The sequence below is a fragment of the Pongo pygmaeus genome, chromosome 6 (genome assembly GCF_028885625.2).
Source record: "Pongo pygmaeus isolate AG05252 chromosome 6, NHGRI_mPonPyg2-v2.0_pri, whole genome shotgun sequence".
Classification (NCBI taxonomy): domain Eukaryota; kingdom Metazoa; phylum Chordata; class Mammalia; order Primates; family Hominidae; genus Pongo; species Pongo pygmaeus.
The window spans coordinates 8,154,921-8,174,888 of NC_072379.2; the positions used below are offsets into that span (position 1 = coordinate 8,154,921).

General features: G+C 47.1%; 1 protein-coding gene across 14 annotated transcripts in view; it reads left to right on the forward strand.

Moving 5' to 3' along the window:
• TRRAP (transformation/transcription domain associated protein) overlaps window positions 1-19,968 on the forward strand; it is a 135,431-nt gene that overhangs the window by 62,940 nt on the left and 52,523 nt on the right. For 8 of the 14 annotated variants that reach the window (XM_063668114.1, XM_063668119.1, XM_054497101.2 and 5 more), the window contains exons 31-44: window positions 1,567-1,635; window positions 4,347-4,400; window positions 6,887-7,006; window positions 7,238-7,357; window positions 8,062-8,226; window positions 8,305-8,486; window positions 8,709-8,907; window positions 9,528-9,656; window positions 11,831-12,097; window positions 14,002-14,208; window positions 15,052-15,210; window positions 15,305-15,439; window positions 16,902-17,012; window positions 18,267-18,413. In XM_063668114.1, coding sequence (XP_063524184.1) covers window positions 1,567-1,635; window positions 4,347-4,400; window positions 6,887-7,006; window positions 7,238-7,357; window positions 8,062-8,226; window positions 8,305-8,486; window positions 8,709-8,907; window positions 9,528-9,656; window positions 11,831-12,097; window positions 14,002-14,208; window positions 15,052-15,210; window positions 15,305-15,439; window positions 16,902-17,012; window positions 18,267-18,413 — 2,064 coding nt within the window. The remainder of the gene's footprint in view (window positions 1-1,566; window positions 1,636-4,346; window positions 4,401-6,886; window positions 7,007-7,237; window positions 7,358-8,061; window positions 8,227-8,304; window positions 8,487-8,708; window positions 8,908-9,527; window positions 9,657-11,830; window positions 12,098-14,001; window positions 14,209-15,051; window positions 15,211-15,304; window positions 15,440-16,901; window positions 17,013-18,266; window positions 18,414-19,968) is intronic. The other 6 variants (XM_054497100.2, XM_054497107.2, XM_054497105.2 and 3 more) reach the window with 1 other exon arrangement.

A 19,968-nucleotide genomic window follows, 5' to 3' on the forward strand; every position in this document is an offset into this window, starting at 1 on the left:
GCTGATCTAAAACTTCTGGCCTCAGTTGATCTGCACACCTCCCAAAGTGCTGGGATTACAGGAGTGAGCTACCGCGCCTGGCCATGTGCTTGGTTGGCTTGAATATTTCCTCATCAAACTAAAGATGAATTTTATATACCCATTAGTGTCATTTTATTCCTTTGGGAAAAAAAGAATGGTGATGTGGCTGGCTGTTGTCTACCCCTTTAATTCTGTTACTCTCATTTACGTCTTTGTGTAAGGAGCCGTTCTGGTAAGGAGTAGGGTTCATGAATTTCTGTTGTGGTGATTAATATCTTTCAGGGAATGTTGTTGGTAAAATGTTGAGTGCTTTGAAGAAATGTGTATTATTGTATGCATTTCTCAATGCCAGTGTTCCCTGGAACACTGACTCCGCATGATGTCGGTGTTTCATGAAGACCAGTTCATTGGCTACGTAAGGTTGGGAAATGCGGCCTCTCAAAGTTTGACATGGACTGTAAGGACATTAAAGGCTCAGAGAAGGCTTGTCTTAGAGAAGAGTTTTTAGGTGTCCAAACCATTGTTCCCCATTCCTGTTTTACCATAGAAACCTTTTTAAAGCAACTTGCTAACTTCCTGTAGGACATCGGTGTTCTGAAGGGCAGGTTTGAACGATGCAGGGTAATAAATATGCAACTGTTATTGAATTCTCTGGTTGTGGTTTTAGCTTTAAGGCCTGGGCATTTGTCTGCCTAGTTTTGCTGGACACAGAGGCTGGAGCCTGGCTACCAGGTGCCTGGGTTAAGCTGAAGTTGGGGGTCTCTTCCCATACACTTAAATGCAGAGTCTCTTGCTGAAGCATGGCCTTCATTCTGCAGAGGGAATTGCGGCCCTATGGCACTCACTTGCACAGTCCCTGACCAAATGGGGTCCATATCTATCTCACCAGCCCCTTCCCTAGGGTCCCCATTGTGTCCACTGCTCCCCAGCCGCTATGGCCACCATTCCTTCTGTGCTGTCAGGGCCTTTGCCCTCCTCTTCTCTGTGCCCTTCTACTTCTGGCATTCCTGCCTTCTCTAGTCCCATCCTCAGCAGGAGGACCCCGACCCCCTCCTCTCTCATCCAGAGCTGGTTCCTGTCTTCCTCTTACAACACCGTAGTTGTAGCTACACACAGCAGGCACCTTTATGTTTACCTTTTTCCCCCTCAGACCACAGGCTCCGCAAGGAGAGGGACATCAGGACAGGGATGATGTCGGCCATTCACGTCTCTACCATGACACCCGTGTGGAGCCGACACTTCCAAGCACTCAGTGAACAGCTAGGAAACAAGTTAGCAGGAAGTAAAATGGCGGGGCCTGGTATTGGAGCACCCGGGAGTCAGGGCGTTTCCTTCTGTGTCAGAGCAAGGCAGCCTTTTTATTTTGAAACATGAACAAATGCCAGTTATTTTCATCACTAGTTAGATGGTTGCGCTGTTTTAATAATGGAAACACTGCAGTTCTCACACTAAACACGATGGAAATGAATGATGACATAGGAGTTTCCACCAGTGGAATGCACCTACTGTGAAGAAGTTGTGTCTCAGGATGTGTTTTTCCAACAGCAACATCTGCGCAAGTGGATGGAAGTGGTGGTGATCACCCACAAAGGGGGCCAGAGGAGCGACGGAAACGTGAGTGACTTGTTTGTTTCTGGGAAGGGCACCAGCCGCCATGCTGGGTCGGTGCTAATGCCGGGACAGTGCTTTCATTAAAATGCCGGTCAGAAACCTAGTTTGACGTGACTGTAGTCCTTGTAAATTGTTAAACACATTCGATTGGTATTCTGTTTTGCCTATCTTTTCTCTTAATTGCTAAACATTCCTTTTTATGTTTCTTTAAAATCTCCCCTTTGGTTCACTTTAATATGACTCTTCTGTTGAGAATTCTGGGGGGCTTGAATGTTAGTATTTCAATTTTACCAGCTCTGCTTTAAACAGTGTATTTTCTAGCCTGTCCTTGGCAGCTGCTGTTTACATGGTGGTGCGTTCCTCAGCTATTGTTTCCATTGCTTCCCATCACGGGGTGGTCGGCAAATGTGTTTAATCATTATTGCCTGATAAAACCAACTGGAGATTTTTTGGGACTGAAAGCCTTGCGGGGAATGTAAAAAGGAATCTCGTAAATACCGGCATGTGTGTTTTCAAGGTCTGCGTCATCCACCCCAATTGTTTGCCCAGTTATATGACTGGCCCTTCAAAGCACATTTGTATGGTTTTAAAGGAAAACCGCTTCAGCTAAATCTTTTAAAGTGTCTGATGTGGGTCATTAAAGACTTTGTCTCTTAAGAATGCATGCTTTCTGCTGTTTTAAATCTAATATTATTTGTATATGTTTATTTTTACAGTTTTTGTTTTTAACTTGATGTCCTCGCAGTGGAATTGCCTTTTCCATGAGTTTCATAATCCCCAGTGAAACATGACAACAGTATTCCTGTTAGGGACTTCCCCATAGTTCTTCAGAGGCATAATTAACGTGGCTTTTTGTCCTCGTGTGCCTTTGCTGGATGTGTTCCATCCTAACTTGGATTTTTCTTTTCTGGCTTTATTATGCTTTGTTTTGACCATTGTGTGTCAAGGTGTTTTGTTTATGTAAGTCTTGTTTCCTACTGCTTCTAAAGAGCCAAGTAAGCAAAACTAAACCAGGATTTTTTTAAAGAAGTGATATGCCGCGCATGACCCTGTTAAAGGTTTGCTATTTATATACGCAGAAGAGAATCAGGAACTCTTCGTGGAGGAGAGCAGAGTATATTAATGAGCCCAGGCTCCTGGGATGAGGTGCAGGTGTCTCTGTGCTGCTCTCCCTCTCTCATCTGTTAGGTACTTTTGCTTTACATTTTATATTTGTTTTTATAGTAAGCTACTAATTTTCTGGGACTCAGTCAGTTCTAGAATAAACATTTAAAAAAACCTAGTGGGTAGATGAACAACCTCATTTGAATCAAAAAGATTTAATATAAAGTCCTTAACATGGCTTAGTAAAAAAAATAAAAGATTTCTTAAAAGTTTACAGCAGATTATTCGGAGCTGGGGGTCCAGTTGTATAGGGAATGGAGTCGTGGATACTGGGAAGTCCTTGAGCTCCTCCTGGAACACTTTTATCCTGTGATTGTATTACCTGACCATCCGGGGAGGGTCTTGCTCCGTGAGGTGGGCCGCTTGTCTGAATCTCAGAGGCCATGGTGTTTGGGGGCCCGGAGACAACCAACACGGCCGTGGCTTCATCACCTAAGCCCGGGGCCAGGCCACCATTCAGCTCTTGAACTCTGACCATATTTTAATCTTGGAAAGTAGTTCGTTCCTGTTTGGTAGAATCCCCAAATGACAGTGTTCTGTTGAGACACTATAATTGAAGATATGCTAGATCATTGACTAAAGAAATAAGTCAAAGCTGCCCTCGAGCTTTTTTTGTTTTTTGACACGGAGCCTCTGTCACCCAGGCTGGAGTGCAATAGCACAGTCTTAGCTCACTGGAGCCTCCGCCTCCTGGGTTCAAGCGATTCTCCTGCCTCAGCCTCCCAAGTAGCTGGGATTACAGGCGCCTGACACCACATCCAGCTCATTTTTGTATTTTTAGTAGAGACGGGGTTTCACTTTGTTGGCCAGGCTGGTCTTGAACTCCTGACCTCAGGCGATCCACCTGCTTTGGCCTCCCGAAGTGCTGGGATTGCAGGCGTGAGCGACTGTACCTAGCCTGCCCTGAAGCTTTGGATACCCCTGTGATCAGAGCTCTGCCACATCATTGTGTTTAGGAAGCTTCCCTTTTTAACCGTGAGCTTGCAGGGGAGAACGCGTGACCACCTGTTATGCCTGTTCTCTGCGTGTGCACACATACATGCATGCACACACACACACACATAGAGCTGGTTTAGGAAGACTGCTTACTTTACACGATAACCCAGCTGTCCATTGGGTACGGTCATGGCCTAAACCACCTGGACCTCTTCTGACTGTAGCCGGGAAAGAGGTTTTTGTTATTTTTTATTATCTTAGCCCTTCATATAAAATTTGTTCACTCTACAAAAGACTTTTTAAAAATGTACTTGCATACAACAAGGTCTCCCAGTTTCTCCCGTTTCACAAGAATCCTGAAACCCTATTTGAAAACGTGCTGTAGGGAAGAATTCCACTGTTAGACACTCTCTGTCAGAAGGGCCGTGTTTTGACATCGAAGGTGAAGGTGTGCTTTTTGCTGTTGAGCATTTGTTAATTACTGTGTGCTTTCTGATAATTTGTGTCTTTACTGTCTTGTTAACCCCAATAACCCTTACTGTGTTTGAGTATATGGGAAGTTTTTATGTAAATAACATAAATAGAAAAAAGATGATTTTCCTCCCCATCCTCAGGAAAGCATTTCCGAGTGCGGGAGATGTCCCTTGTCTCCATTCTGTCAGTTTGAGGTGAGAACAACCTATTAACAGTCAGTTTCTGACTTGCAATGTGAAGAACAGTTTACCTTTTCTTTTCTTTTCTTTTCTTTTTACCTTTCTGTTGCCTTTTTTCATGCTGTAATTTTTGTTTTGGTTCAGCCTGCCGTGGAAGGGGTAGAGGTGAGAACTTGAGCGGAGCTACAGGAGGGGGTTGTTGTCGTTGCTGGTTTTGCTGTGACTCGTTAGCTGTGTCGTGGTTCTGTACTGGACAGAGTGCGTTGTGCCCTTGAGTGCAGTGACCTGTATTGTCTGTCTGTGGCAGAGTTGTATCAGTATCATTGCTGTGAACTGTCCAGTGCCAAGCATGTTTTCTATTAGGATGTTTTAAGCAAGACTCTTAAGTTCATGTGAGAATTGCAATGTCTCAATTATATTTAAGATTGAATTAGATTTTGTGTTCGTAACCTCTATCTGAATACACATAGCTAGCAACCTCCTGAGAGGAAACTCACACAGAGTATATTGTACCTGCTACAAGTGGGAGGAATTACATGTTCTTTCACACTACTGACTGCCCTGAATTTAAAACCTTACAGCTTGTCCCACTCACCCACCCAGTCCCCTTCATCTCCCTCTTGCGTGCACACACACCACACATGCACACACACCGATGCACTCACAACACGTGTGCACACAGACCACACATGCACTCACACCACACATGCACACACACCAGTGCACTCACAACACACATGCACTCACAACACACACGCACACACACCACACACGCACACACACCACACACGCACACACACCACACACGCACAAACAACCCACATGCACACACAACACACATGCACACACATGCACTCACAACACACATGCACACACACCACACACGCACACACACCACACACGCACAAACAACACACATGCACACACAAGACACATGCACACACAACACACATGCACTCACACTGATGCACTCACAACATTGTGCAGCGTTGCACACACCCCGAGCTTTCCCTCTCGTGTAAAATGGGGATGATGGCATCTATTACTCCTGCCTCCCAGCGGTGTTGCAAAGACCCAAAGAAGTGGTTTCTGTGACAGTGCTTTGAAAATGAAAAAGCAGATTGTAAAAGTACCATTTTAGAACATTATAATTTCAGGATAGAACTTACTCTTCCTAAGTCTTGCAGATTCTGGGGAAGAGAATTGTAGGGGGCACGGAGCTGGCCTTGAGCCCATTTTCCTCATTTTGTCTCCATCTCCTGCTTTGCCTTTTGGTGTAAAGAGAAATTCTGAAAAGTCTCTCAGGTGCTGCTGGGAGTGAGGCCCTTCCTGACCCGTGCTGTCATCCCCATCTTACCCCGAGGATCGCAGCGCACACAGCGCAGCACGGCACATTGGAACGTGTCCCTCCCTTGTGGCCATGGAGGATTCCTTTGAATGACAGGAGCAAAGCTGGAAAGTGAGAAGGGAAAGCTGGAGCAGCAGCAGCCCACCCCCGAGCTGTGAGACAGTAGAACATGCAGCACCCTTAGCATTTCACACATCTTTGATTTAATTCAGTGGAGCAGTTTGTCAGCTTTATTTTTAGGCCTGGTTGACAAATACTTAGTACCAGGATCAGTTGTTTATATACATTGATATTTAATTTCCAGGGTAAATAGTTAATTTTTTGAAGAACTTTCTCTGCTAGGGTTTTTTGTTTGTTTGTTTGTTTGTTTTCTTTTCTTTTCTTTTTTTTTTTTTTTTTTTTTTTGAGACCGGGTCTCATTCTGTTGCCCAGGCTAGAGTGCAGTGGCACAATCTCAGCTCACTGTCACCTCTGCCTCCTGGGTTCAAGCAGTTCTCCTGCCTCAGCCTCTGGAGTAGCTGGGACTACAGGCCCCTGCCACCACGCTCGGCTGATTTTTGTATTTTTAGTAGAGACGGGGTTTCGCCATGTTGGCCAGGCTGGTCTCGAATTCCTGACCTCAGGTGATCCACCCGCCTTAGCCTCCCAAAGTGCTGGGATTACAGGCATGAGCTACCACACTGGCCTCTGCTAGGTTTTGAGGGCAAAAGACATCTGTGCCCTTAAAACTTAGTGTGTTGAGAGGACCTTGTGATACCTTGGCGAAGTAGGGCATCCTCACACTGCTCTGGCCCCAGGTGGAATCATCCCTGCTTCTGTGAGGGGACTATTATGGCAGCCTGGTAAGGTCACCTTTACCACTTGTGAGTACGCATGACAGCAAACAGCACGATCACATTAGGTGTACACAGTTGGCCCCTCCACACCCCCTACAATGGACAGGAATGCTGAAGGCCACAGGCAGTCAGTTTCCTTAGGACACAGCACAGTTAGAACCTAAGGCTGGTAAGTTGTGGCTTTTACATGTGAACCCTTCACTTCACTGCCTAGCCTTGCCAACATAGTTAGACTATAGTAGGGTCTGTAGTGACGTTGACCTCTGTCACTTGCAGAATTAATTGACCCATTTATAATTTCTGGTTTGCTTGATCAGGAAATGAAGATTTGCTCAGCAATTATAAACCTTTTTCATCTGATCCCGGCGGCTCCTCAGACACTGGTGAAGCCTTTGCTAGAGGTTGTCATGAAAACGGAGCGGGCCATGCTAATCGAGGTAAGGGCCACACTGAAGGCTGCTTCTCGCTCTGCCACCCTCCGGTGCTTATAGCGTCCTCACTTGATCGTATTTTCAATGGACAGATGGAACAGCATAAAGACGTTCGATGTCAACATTTGCTTGTGGGTGTTCGTGCGCTCCAGTAACAAGGGACCTTGTTAGGTAGACTGAGCCTCAAGCTCTGAGAAGAGGAAGATGTGAGATGCAGCATTCCCACATGTTTTGCAGGCGGGGAGTCCGTTCCGAGAGCCCCTGATCAAGTTCCTGACTCGACATCCCTCACAGACAGTGGAGCTGTTCATGATGGAAGCCACACTGAACGATCCCCAGTGGAGCAGAATGTTTATGGTAAGAGCTATGAGCAGCTGGAATCGGGTCCCTGCAAATGCTTGTAAGCTGTTGTGCTCTGAAATGTTCAGTTCGTATTTCACTGTTCAGTGTCTTGGCTGCTTTTTTCTCGGATCCATTTGAATATTGGAAACAGCATTGCTGTTTGGTTGTGTCTGTGAAACGTGCAGGTCTAGGAACCACTCTTTGTAGGACTTTGGTGGTGGTAGCAAACAAATGTTCTGCCAGGATTATAAAATCATAAAGTATGATTATTTAAAAGTATTTTCTAAGGGCCCACACCTGCAATCCCAGCACTTTGGGAAACTGAGGCAGATGGTTTACTTGAGCCCAGGAGTTTGAGACCAGCATGGGCAACAGAGTGAGACCTTGTCTTTACAAAAAATATGAAAAGTAGCCGGGCATGGTGGCACATGCCTGTAGTCCCAGCTCCTCAGGAGCTTGAGCTGGGAGGATTGCTTGAGTTCAGGAGTTGGAGGCTGCAGTGAGCTATGATTTTACCACTGCACTTCAGCCTGGGCAGCAGACCCAAGACTCTGTCTCTTTTTAAAAAGAAAAAAAAAGCATCTTTTTAAAAAGCACGCGTGTGGTGCTTTTTTGGTAAGCCTTCTTTGAGAGATTTAGAAAGATTTAAAATTCATATCCTCTAATTTTCTGTGACTTTGATTAGCTTAAAATGGCTTTTCTATTTGTTTTGCTTTCAGAGTTTTTTAAAACACAAAGACGCCAGACCTCTGCGGGATGTGCTGGCTGCCAACCCCAACAGGTTCATCACCCTACTGCTGCCGGGGGGTGCCCAGACGGCCGTGCGCCCCGGCTCACCCAGCACCAGCACCATGCGCCTGGACCTCCAGTTCCAGGCCATCAAGGTAGCACCCCTTCCTCCAGCCCCCAGTGCCCAGAGGTTTAATCGAGATGCGGTTCCCTAATTATCTCTTCTTTGACAGATCATAAGCATTATAGTGAAAAACGATGACTCCTGGCTGGCCAGCCAGCACTCTCTGGTGAGCCAGTTGCGACGTGTGTGGGTGAGTGAGAACTTCCAAGAGAGGCACCGCAAGGAGAACATGGCAGCCACCAACTGGAAGGAGCCCAAGCTGCTGGCGTACTGCCTGCTGAACTACTGCAAGTGGGTGCCTCCTCCCGCCCTGCCCCACGGGACCGGCTCTGTCCCAAAAGCTCAGCCGGAGCCGCCTCCTACTCTGTACAAGGCTGCGGTCATTGGATACGTGCAGTCAGATTGGTTGTGGAGAATGGGCTATGTCTCTGAGCTGTTTAAAGGCAAGTCAGAGGCGTAATTGTTAATGACATTTGCTCTAAGTTAACCTGTGTTCTTCTTTTGACCCTCCAGAAGGAATTACGGAGATATAGAATTGCTGTTCCAGCTGCTCCGAGCCTTTACTGGTCGTTTTCTCTGCAACATGACATTCTTAAAAGAGTATATGGAGGAAGAGATTCCCAAAAATTACAGCATCGCTCAGAAACGTGCCCTGTTTTTTCGCTTTGTAGACTTCAACGACCCCAACTTCGGAGATGAATTAAAAGCTAAAGTGAGTCCCATTCTTATGCTGTAGAAGGGTACGGGTATTTGGTCTGGTTTTCTAGGGAACTTTGGGCCCTTTTCTTTTTTTGCTGTGTCACCCTTGAATAAATAGTAGAGTGAGCCAGGTGCTGTGGCACGTGCCTGTAATCCCAGGTACTCAGGAGGCCACAGCGGGAGGATTGCTTGAGCTCAGGAGTTGGAGGCTGCACCGAGCTATAATCACACCACTGCATCCCAGCGTGGGTGACACAATGAGACTCTTTGTCTCAAGAAAAAAATAAAATTAGTGGGCTGGGCTGTAGGTGAGAAAGTGCCGTTGCTGAGGAACGTCAGGTGCATGCAGGAGTGACCCAGCGTTGAAGGGTGGTTTGTTAATTGCCTTGTTTTTAGAAAATGGCTTGTTTCACGTGAAAAGAATAAACCAGGCTGACATCTCTTTTCCACAAGTTTTTAACCTACCTTTCTAGTTGCCCTTTGCGTAGGAGTCAAGGTTGGTAGTCACACCCGGGGTTGAGTTTCAACTTGATGGTGTGGTATAGCCGAGACTGGCTGTTCTTCCCGTCTTACTCAAGAAACAAACAGCATGGCTTTGTTTTTCTCCTTCTTTATTTAAATTTTTTTTTGTAGGTTCTGCAGCATGTATTGAATCCTGCTTTCTTGTACAGCTTTGAGAAGGGGGAAGGAGAGCAGCTCTTGGGACCTCCCAATCCAGAAGGCGATAACCCAGAAAGCATCACCAGTGTGTTTATTACCAAGGTGGCATCACTATGTGCATGGGCGTGAGAAGTAACCTGGCATGTGGATGAACGTCTGTGTGTGTGTGTGTGTGTGTGTGTTAAGGAGGTTCATTGAAATGTTTGTTCCCCCAACACGTTTATTTTTCATGATTGAGTTAGTTTTTAGCAGACCGTCACCTTACAATTCTTGTTAGTGAGTTTTTGAAGGCAGCCTTACTTTGGAATGAATTAACTTTCCCACATTAATAGATTCTAGTAAGAAACGGAATAGATCTCAATGAAAATTCATATAGCAGTTATTTTGTGAAAACCCCTGTTGCCGGTCAGCAGAGTTTCTGTGTTCTATTTTCATCTTCAGTTTTACAGAAGACTCTCTTAACAGCCAGTGAGCATATAAGACTGCCTGCAGTAGCTGCTGTCACTCCTCCTTGTCCAGTGAATGAAACCCTGTGGTGGCCGTAACCTCCTTGTCCAGTGAATGAAACCCTGTGGTGGCCGTAGTCCAGTCTGAAATGAGCTCAGTTTTAACATCTCTGTGCTTTACAGTTTGTGTTAGAGAGGGTTTTTTGAATTAAATGCCTGCATCGTGTTATTTCCCCAAGGCTTACTGTATTGATCTTCACTATTAAAGGCTGTGTTTGCCCTGAGATTCTCACATTGAGTGTTTGTTGGAATGCTGAGTGATGGTGTTCCTCATCAGAAATACAGATTGCTGGTTTTCTTATCCATTTTGTCCTGAGATCAAGGCAGAGGGGACTGTTGTTTCCATTGGCAGATTCTTGGACCTTACATAGTCTTTGTCCTTTCAGACGGGCCTCCTTCCTGCAGTGCTGTCATTCCACCGCATGATCAGAGTGAGCCCAAGGGTTTATTCTTGGTCCCCGTACTGATATTTGCCTTATTCTGGGCAAGTGTAGGGAGATGGGGTCCAGACAGGACCCCTTCCCCTTTATTACCTTCTCCAGGCTGTGTCTCCTGGGTCAGATGCTGCTATGGGGATTTTGAACGTCAGGATGAGGAGAAAAGGAGCTGGCAGGCTAGAGGCTGTGGATGCAGGTGTGGGCCTGCCAAGAAGCAGTACATCTGGGGAAGAGAGGACCTTGGGGCTAAAAGAGACCTTGATAAAAACATGATTATAGTGAAGACTTCAGTCTGTCTGTTTTTCAGAATTATTAAGACCTGGTAGACACACAGTGGTTAGGATACTTAGTTGAATTGAATGATGCCACCATTATACTTGATTTAATAGAGATGTGTAGAATATTCCTCAAAGAAGGCACATTTTTTTCTTATGTCCATGAAACACTTAAAAAATCTGTCAGATGCTTTCAAAACTGCAACAATTTTTTGAAAGTAGACATTTTTCCGGGTCACATTTTCTGATCATAATGCAGAAAAATGAGGAGTAGACAAAAGTTGACCAGGAAAAAAACATCTCAACTACTTGGAAATTAAGAAACTCAGTCCTAAATCACCTTGAATCAAAGAGGTCTTCTTTTCCACCTCACCCTCCTCCAGCCCCTGCATCCTGACTCTTAAGCCTGCCCTGTTTTAAATGTTGAAATGAATTTGGTGAATTTCTAATCCATACGTAAACCAAAAAGTATCTGAGACTGATCTCAATCAATTTAGAAATTTATTTTGCCAAAGTTAAGTATGTGTCCGGGAGAGACGTTTGTGCCTTTCTCTAAAAATGGTTTTGAGGGCTTCAGTATTTGAAGGGGAAAGGGGGAGGGTGTGGTCATCCACACGTTGCCAAAGAAGGGGAGCAGGTAGGGGAAGAGTCAGTTCTGTGTTCATCTCACGCTCAGTAAGTCAGCACTTTATGTAAGATAAGGTGAACGTGGGGCCGTCACCTGTGGAGATCGTTAACCTTTCATCTGTAGCTCTCCTTAGGAACGAAAGGAGCCAGTTTCTTGCATGACACAGCTTTCAGCTTAATTTTTTCCATTGGGCAGAGCAAATTGGGGTCCTGGGGTTGTTTTTCTCCTTTCACATATATATGAAGGAAAATGGATAGGATGTTATTGATAACCTCCTTGTAAAACTTCATGTTACATACTGTGTGTGTGTGTGTGTGTGTGTGTGTGTGTGTGTGTGTGTGTATTTTTAAGGCTTAAACCTGTTGTATGACCCTCAGTCAGTAACCCAGTTCACAACTGGAAATGAGTCCTTCCTGCTGTCCCTGCGCAGGTCCTGGACCCTGAGAAGCAGGCAGACATGCTGGACTCGCTACGGATCTACCTGCTGCAGTACGCCACGCTGCTGGTGGAGCACGCCCCCCACCACATCCATGACAACAACAAGAACCGCAACAGCAAGCTGCGCCGCCTCATGACCTTCGCCTGGCCCTGCCTGCTCTCCAAGGCCTGCGTGGACCCGGCCTGCAAGTACAGCGGACACTTGCTCCTGGCGCACATTATCGCCAAATTTGCCATACACAAGAAGATCGTCCTGCAGGTATTTTGCAAGCCCCCTCCTGTCCGCCGACATCTGCGTGAATCCCACGTGGTGCACTTGGCTCCCTAGTGCAGTCTCAGCCTCTCCTGTTGTCTTTTCCCAATGCCAATAAAAACCATGAAGACACAGACACTGTATGATTCCACTTAGAAGACCCTAGGGCACTCAAATTCAGAGAGACAGAAAGTAGAACAGAGATTGCGGGGGTCGGGGAGAGGGGGTGGGGAGCGAGTACTGAATGGTGCAGAGTTTCAGCCTGGGAAGATGCAAACATTCCGGAGATGATGGGGCTCATAGCTGCACACAGTGTGAAGGTGCTGAGCGCCACTGGGCTGTGCACCCAAAAATGGGTTAGATGGTACATTCTGTGTTATGTGTGCTTTACCACAATCGAAGGAAATTTGTGGGGAAAACACCCCACACTGTGGGCCCTCCCATGACTGTCCATGCTCTCCCTTCTCCCCCACTCCCACCCCCACCCCCACCCCCACCCCCACCCCCCCACCCCCACCCCCACCCCCACCCCCACCCCCCACTCCCACCCCCACCCCCCACTCCCACCCTCACCCCCATCCCCCACCCCCACCCCCACCCCCCACTCCCACCCCCATCCCCACCCCCACCGCCACCCCCATCCCCACCCCCACCCCCCACTCCCACCCCCAACCCCACCCCCATCCCCACCCCCACCCCCACCCCCACTCCCACTCTGCTCTCTCGTTCCTCAACAGCTTTGCTTTTAAAAGGAAAGGTCACCCTTTTCCATCTCAGGCTTCTCTGTCCATTGCATTCTGGCTTCTGACTCTTGACATTCCATGGCAGATGTTAGAATATTCAAGGGCCCCAGCCCACTTCTCTTAGCCAAAGACAGTAGGTACTTTTGGATCCGTATCTCATGAGCTTGTTGCTGTGCAGCTGGTATTGAGCGCCTCTTCCCGGAGTCCCTCGGTGGTTTGGGCTATGAGGTTGGGCACCGCGGGTTTGAGGCTGGTATTGAGCGCTTCTTCCTGGAGTCTCTCAGTGGTTTGGGCTCTGAGGTTGAGCACCCCGGGTTTGAGTGTTGTTTCTTCCGCTCACACGGTCCGTGCCCTTTGGCAAGTTAACTGTCTCTGTGTGAGAATTAAATGTAATACTCCACTCGAGCGTGCAGCATTATTTCATCACTGATAGTTCTTCTGTGAGACTATCTTTGATGGCTTTCCCCTGACGTCTTTCTCTTGTGAACCTCTGTGGTGTTGAACTCTGCACCCCAATCAAGCCAGAGGTCTCTCACATCCCCTCCCATGGGCCCTTGAGCTAGAACTCCAGCCTCGGGGCTGCCCTGCCCTCCCCGAGTTGTCTCAGAGACAAACACTCGAGAACTCTGTGACCTTCTCTGCTCTTCCCCACTGCCCAGGCACCAGCAGGTTCTGCAGCTCCTAACACCCACCCTGTCCCCTCCACCCTTGGAACTGGTCTTCTCTGTGTTCCATGACCTCACATCGGGGCCTCACCTCTCACTTGAGTGACTACAGCTGCCGCTTCTCACGCCTCTCCTATTGGCCCTGTTCACTTTATTTCCCATCCTGCAGTTGGAGGGAGATGAGCCGTGTACCTCCCTAACTTGCTGCTGGTTAGGCGGGACATGGGATCCCTGCAGGGAGCTTGGTCTTACCTGTCTGCATGCCCTGGCCTAGTTCAGCATGGGCACGTAGTAGGTGCATTATAAATAGTAGAATGAATGTATTCATTGGTCAAAACTTAACAAAACAGAAAGCAGCTAAGTTGTTTCCTAATAAGAAAGTCCTAAGAAATGTTTAAAAAATTGTTTTGGAAAAGTATCATGTCTTGATACCAAGGGACTGTCTTCTTGTTTCTTAAAGCCTTCCTTCTCATCCTCCATAAGCATCTCTTCCCTGTTTTAGGTTTTTCATAGTCTCCTCAAGGCTCATGCAATGGAAGCTCGAGCGATCGTCAGACAGGCGATGGCCATTCTGACCCCGGCAGTGCCGGCCAGGATGGAGGACGGGCACCAGATGCTGACCCACTGGACCCGGAAGATCATCGTGGAGGAGGGGCATACCGTCCCGCAGCTGGTCCACATTCTGCACCTGATAGTGCAACACTTCAAGGTGTGTAGGAGGGACGGTGGGCTGCGGGGCGTGCGTCTTCAGGCATTCGCTTTGAACCTTTACCTTGTCTTGTTCTGCAATAATCAGGTGGTCGTTCATCTTTTAGTAAGGCTACTTCTGGTTCATTGATTAGTTTGTGTATATGTGTATGGCTTTATCAGCATAGAAATTGCTGTAATATAGAGAATATGTTGCAGGTGTGTGTGTCTTTGCGTCTAAGGCTACATTTCTGTCGTAAGTACTGTGCTCAGTTAACCCTTGTATGCTGCTAAGTTTGCACCTTAAGGTGAGAGATAGTCCTCATTGACTCTAGATTTCCATCACCTGCCTTGGAAAGTTATTCATGTTGCTGACACCTCCTTCTCTGGCCAAATTACCTCTTTTGTGGGATTTATTTATATGTAAATGTTTCTTGTAGATTTGGGGTAGAGGAGAAAGGATTGAGTTGAAAGCAAATTCTTTTATAGCCACCTCTTAGAGGAACTTTGCTTTTGGGTATGTCTTAAACTTTTACAATGTCAAGTTCTGAAGTTTGATACATGTGATTAGACTCACCTTCCTGTCTGAAGAGAATTTGAATTTTCAAGACTGAAGTATACTATTGTAATGGGATGTAATGGGATGTAGTTGGGGTGGGGGAGGGTGATAAACACATACATAAGGCAGTGAGAATTTCCTCAGTCAGGTTAGGATTCAGAATTCTTGAGCATCAAGTTGGGCTGTGTGTGTATGTTGGGGCTGAGAGGCATGTCGGGGGGTGTGTGTGTGCACGTGCGCACACGTGCATGCGCTGTGGGACCAAGGTCCCATGTTCCCGGCGTGATGCCGGCCCTGTGTCCGCAGGTGTACTACCCGGTACGGCACCACTTGGTGCAGCACATGGTGAGCGCCATGCAGAGGCTGGGCTTCACGCCCAGTGTCACCATTGAGCAGAGGCGGCTGGCCGTGGACCTGTCTGAAGTCGTCATCAAGTGGGAGCTGCAGAGGATCAAGGACCAGCAGGTAGGGGTGTCAGCCTCAGGGGTGCCCCGATCGTCTTCCTTTGACTTCTCCCTAGAAATCAGTCAGTAAAGCCAAGCACCTATGTGTTTTTAAGCCGGATTCAGATATGGACCCAAATTCCAGCGGAGAAGGAGTCAATTCTGTCTCATCCTCCATTAAGAGAGGCCTGTCCGTGGATTCTGCCCAGGAAGTGAAACGCTTTAGGACGGCCACCGGAGCCATCAGTGCAGTAAGATCATGTGTCTCTGGATGGGTGCTGCGCATTCTGCTGGGAGTTGGTTCGTTTGTTCCCTGTATTTAGAATGTGAGCTCAGTGCCCAGCTGCATTCAGGAGAGGCAGCTGGGAACAGCCACGGTCACCAGATTGAAACTCCAGGACATGTCACTCATGCAAGGGGTTCCCGGGTCACCAGACATGCTTGCCTCTGCGTTCAGTTCATACCATTAAAGTTCTGTTGATGATGGTTGATTACTTGCAGAAAGGCATCTAGAGAAACTCTTTGAAGTAAGGAGTTGATTAAGAACATGTGCCCGTACTGAGAGCAGTTTCTGAAAAGGACGTGTGTTCTGTTTCACGAGGCAGCCACCAAGAGGGTCCTGGGTATTTCCCTTGTGGAGTGGTGGCTCTAGGAGCCCTGAGTCTGACCTCAGCTGGTGTCATGGACCTGCTCGCTTGTGGACGCAGGCCTGGCCACCCCACTTCCCAGCTTCGTAGGCCTGAGGCTGAGCTCTTCTCCCACCCGCACCATCCCCCATCTTATGTGGCAGCCATGTCTGCCCTCGGCTTCTATTAGAAACCTGGCACCATCTGCACTTTGTCCATTGGCCTCTCTGCACACATCTGGTCCAGAGCAAGTCTCACTCTGCCACAAATAACCCATCCCTGCCTTCACACCGTGGTCCCAGCCTCTGTCACCCCTCGCAGTAACCAGATGGGAGCTGCTCAACTGCCTCCCTGTTCTCTCTTTCGCTGTTCCTCTCTCCACCTCCACTTTTATTCCCTCTTGATTATTCACAAAGCAGTCAGACTTCCACAAAAGTTTTCTTTCGCAACTTGAATCAGGGGAAGCTGGGTGAAGGGTACGTGAGACCTCTGCAGTGTTTTTGTAAAAATCTCTTGTGGATCTTACAATCTTTTGGAAGTAAAAAGTTGAATCAAGTCAGGTTGCCATTCCCCTTGCTCGAGCCCTCCCCTTGGCTCTGGCCTGCAGGGCCTGGGTGACCAGGCCCTGCTGATGATGGCTCTTGGCCCCCAGCACCGTCTGGGTGCTCGGCCATGCGGGCCATCCCTCTGCTCTAAATGCACCTCTGGTTCTGGCCCTGTGCTCACTCAGGATGCGTCCCCTGGCCTTTTCCCTCCACTGGGAGCTGTCTCTCTTCCTTTTTCTCATGGCCGGCTTCGTCTCAACCTAAAGACCTCCCTTGATGTCGTCTTGGGCCTCGCACTTTTGTTCCCCATCACATGAGCCACTATTTTGCATGGCTGCTCTGTTGACTGGCCATCTGCCCTCCTGCTGGCTGTGTCAACTTCACCAGGGCAGAGACCACATCTGTCTTTGGTATCCCCAGCACCCAGAGCTGCCTCTGTCCCCAGGAGGTACCACATACCCATTAGCTGGGTGAAAAGTCAAGCCTGGGTTGGAAATTCGTGTTGCGATTCTCTTCCTGCCTGAAAGGAGGTCGTTTTCCAGGTCTTTGGGAGGAGCCAGTCACTACCTGGAGCGGACTCTCTCCTCGCCAAGCCCATCGACAAGCAGCACACAGACACTGTGGTGAACTTCCTCATCCGCGTGGCTTGTCAGGTACGGGATCCAAGTGCCTTGCGTTAGGGCTTCTGCAGACCGGAGGCTACTGACTAACACCCCAGGAGGTTATCTGTGACAGTTTCATCAAAAAAGATACAGACAAACCAAGGTCTGCGAGCTGGTTCTGTCATTTTCATACCAACTGCACTTGATTTTGTGGCAGGTTAACATTTCCAAAATCTACCTGTGTCTTATAATTGATATAATTTTTTTGGTTTTTTTTAAGATGGAGTCTCGCTTTGTCTCCCAGGCTGGAGTGCAGTGGTGCGATCTTGGCTCACTGCAGCTTCGACTCAGGTTCAAGCGATTCTCGTTCCTCAGCCTCCTGAGTTGCTGGGATTACAGGTGCATGCCACCATGCCCAGCTAATTTTTGTATTTTTGGTAGAGATGGGATTTCACCATGTTGGCCAGGCTCGTCTCGAGCTCCTGACCTCAAGTGCTCCACCCACCTTGGCCTCCCAGAGTGCTGGGATTGCAGGCATGAGCCACCGTGCCCGGCCTGATAGGATTTTTTTAAAAAGCATTTCACTCTTTCAGTGGTAGCAAAGTAATGATGTGCCTTCTAATTGACTGCATGTTAGCATTGGTGGACTATGGTGGGCCATGATCTCGGCTGATCATTTAACTTCCAGGTGTTCTTTTTGCATCCTTAAGATGGGAACGGTACACAGCTCAGTAAAGGGTGAGATGATCCAACCTACGGAAAGAAGGGACATTTAGCAGTTTTAATGCTTTGATAACTTGGGTTTATTTATCATTCATATCAATCTATATCTTAATAGAATTTTTGGAAATTCATTTCTGAAACTTTATATTTCAAAAAACCATTGTAAATGAAATTTTCCTAAATTTTAAGTTCTTATTCTTGTTAAACAAAATAGTATATCTTACAGTTCTATTGAGAATTTCCAAGTACTGAAAAGGATCTGCTAAGTACCTAACCAGTAGATAATTCCTTGCCTCCCTGCAGTGTGCAGGGAGGTCCTGTGGGGAGCCAGTAGGGCCCACAAGCCATTGCAGGTCACCACGGATGCGCTGCAGAGGAGGGGGCTGTGAGGGGGTCACGAGTCAGGCTGGTCGGGGAAGGTGTCCAGCTGTGTGGAGGTCCGGCGGAAGAGGGGTGGCCATGAGGTGAAGATCTGAGACAGCCAGGTGCAAGGGCCAGGGCACAGTTGAGACGTGCTGTCACTAGAATGACTGTGAACTTGGATGCAGTGAAATGCCAGCTGTAACTCGGATGAATTCCTAGGTTAATGACAACACCAACACGGCGGGGTCCCCTGGGGAGGTGCTGTCTCGCCGGTGTGTGAACCTTCTGAAGACTGCGTTGCGGCCAGACATGTGGCCCAAGTCTGAACTCAAGCTGCAGTGGTTTGACAAGCTGCTGATGACTGTGGTGAGTGCAAGTGTCTGAAGGGCCAGGGCAGGGCCACCAAGGCCACTAGCAGATACTGTCACCTGGGCAGGGACTGGACGTTTGTGGATCACTCTGACCCTGACGCCTAAGCCCTAGAGTTTGACTAATTGATAATGACTATGCTCTTGAGGCTTTAGGAGTTTGAGACCAGTCTGGGCAGCATAGTGAGATCCCAATTCTACAAAAGAGAAGAGAAAATTAGCCGGGCCTGATGGTGTGAGCTTGTAGTCCCAGCTACTCAGAAGAGGCTAAAGCAGGAGGGTTGGCTGAAGCTGGGAGGTTGAGGCTGCAGTGAGCTATGAATGGCTTTGGGACTTGAGCTCTCACGCTGGCCCCAACTATATGTAGGAATGTTTAATCTTAATACAGTTCTCTTGCATTTTGTGGACTCGTTTCTAAAACTTGCCTACCAGTTGGCTTGGGATAAGCATTTGTAGTTGACTGTTGCAACAACCTTTAAGATGAGCTTTGGATTTTTAAAACAGATTTAATGATGGAGCTATAATTTGTTATCAAGTTACCATGTAGCACTTAGGTAACAAGGAGCTAGTCCCAAAATGCTAATTATTTTATTTTTTGGTGGCTGTTTTTTTGCTTATAAAAACCATGATCCTGTACTTTTCTGGTGGCAGCAAAAGCTATTTTCTTGCCTTATTCAGATTTGGTTTTTCTAGTTCTTGATAGGATTTGGAAACTTTTACTATTGAGATTATAAAACCTATTATTGCAAGCACTTGTTATTCTGGACTGCAAAGACCATGTTGCTTCTATTTGACCTCTGCTGTGAACCACGAACTCTGTCTTCTATTTTATTCTGTTTCTTTGGTTTGTTTTTATTAGTTTTTAGTGCTGCCATCATCTGTTAGTTGATTCCATGATACATAGTTTGAAAGATACTTCTCTTTGGAAGGATATTTGTTTTTTGTTTTTGTTTTCGTTTTTTTGAGACAGTCTCAGTCTGTCGCCCAGGCTTTATTGCAGTGGCACAGTCTCAGCTCACTGCAGCCTCCACCTCCCGGGTTCAAGTGATTCTCATGCTTCAGCCTCCCAAGTAGCTGAGACTACAGGCATATGCCACCATGCCTGGCTATTTTTTTTTTTTTTTTTTTTTAGCAGAGACGGGGTTTCGCCATGTTGACCAGGCCAGCCTCAAATTCCTGGCCTCAAGTGATCCATCCACTTCAGCCTCCCAAAGTGCTGGGATTATAGGCATGAGCCACTGCGCCCAGCCTGGAAGGATATTTGTATTTTTGTATCTTAAGAAAATGGGAAGAGAAAAGCAAAATTCATTGCAGGAACTTTTTTAGAATTTTACCAATTTCAAAATATTAATATTGTTTATTATCGAATATTAATATTTTAATAAGCCTTTTTAAAAGAGTTTGAGTAGTTATTTAAAGCGATTTTATAAAGGAATCATTCTTATGAAATCCGGTTGTCATTCTCTAGTGGTTTTTTTTACTTAGTCTCCAAATAATTAATCCAGTGCCAGATTTTGCCAGACTCTTGTTTCTAGAATTTGTTGTCATTCAGT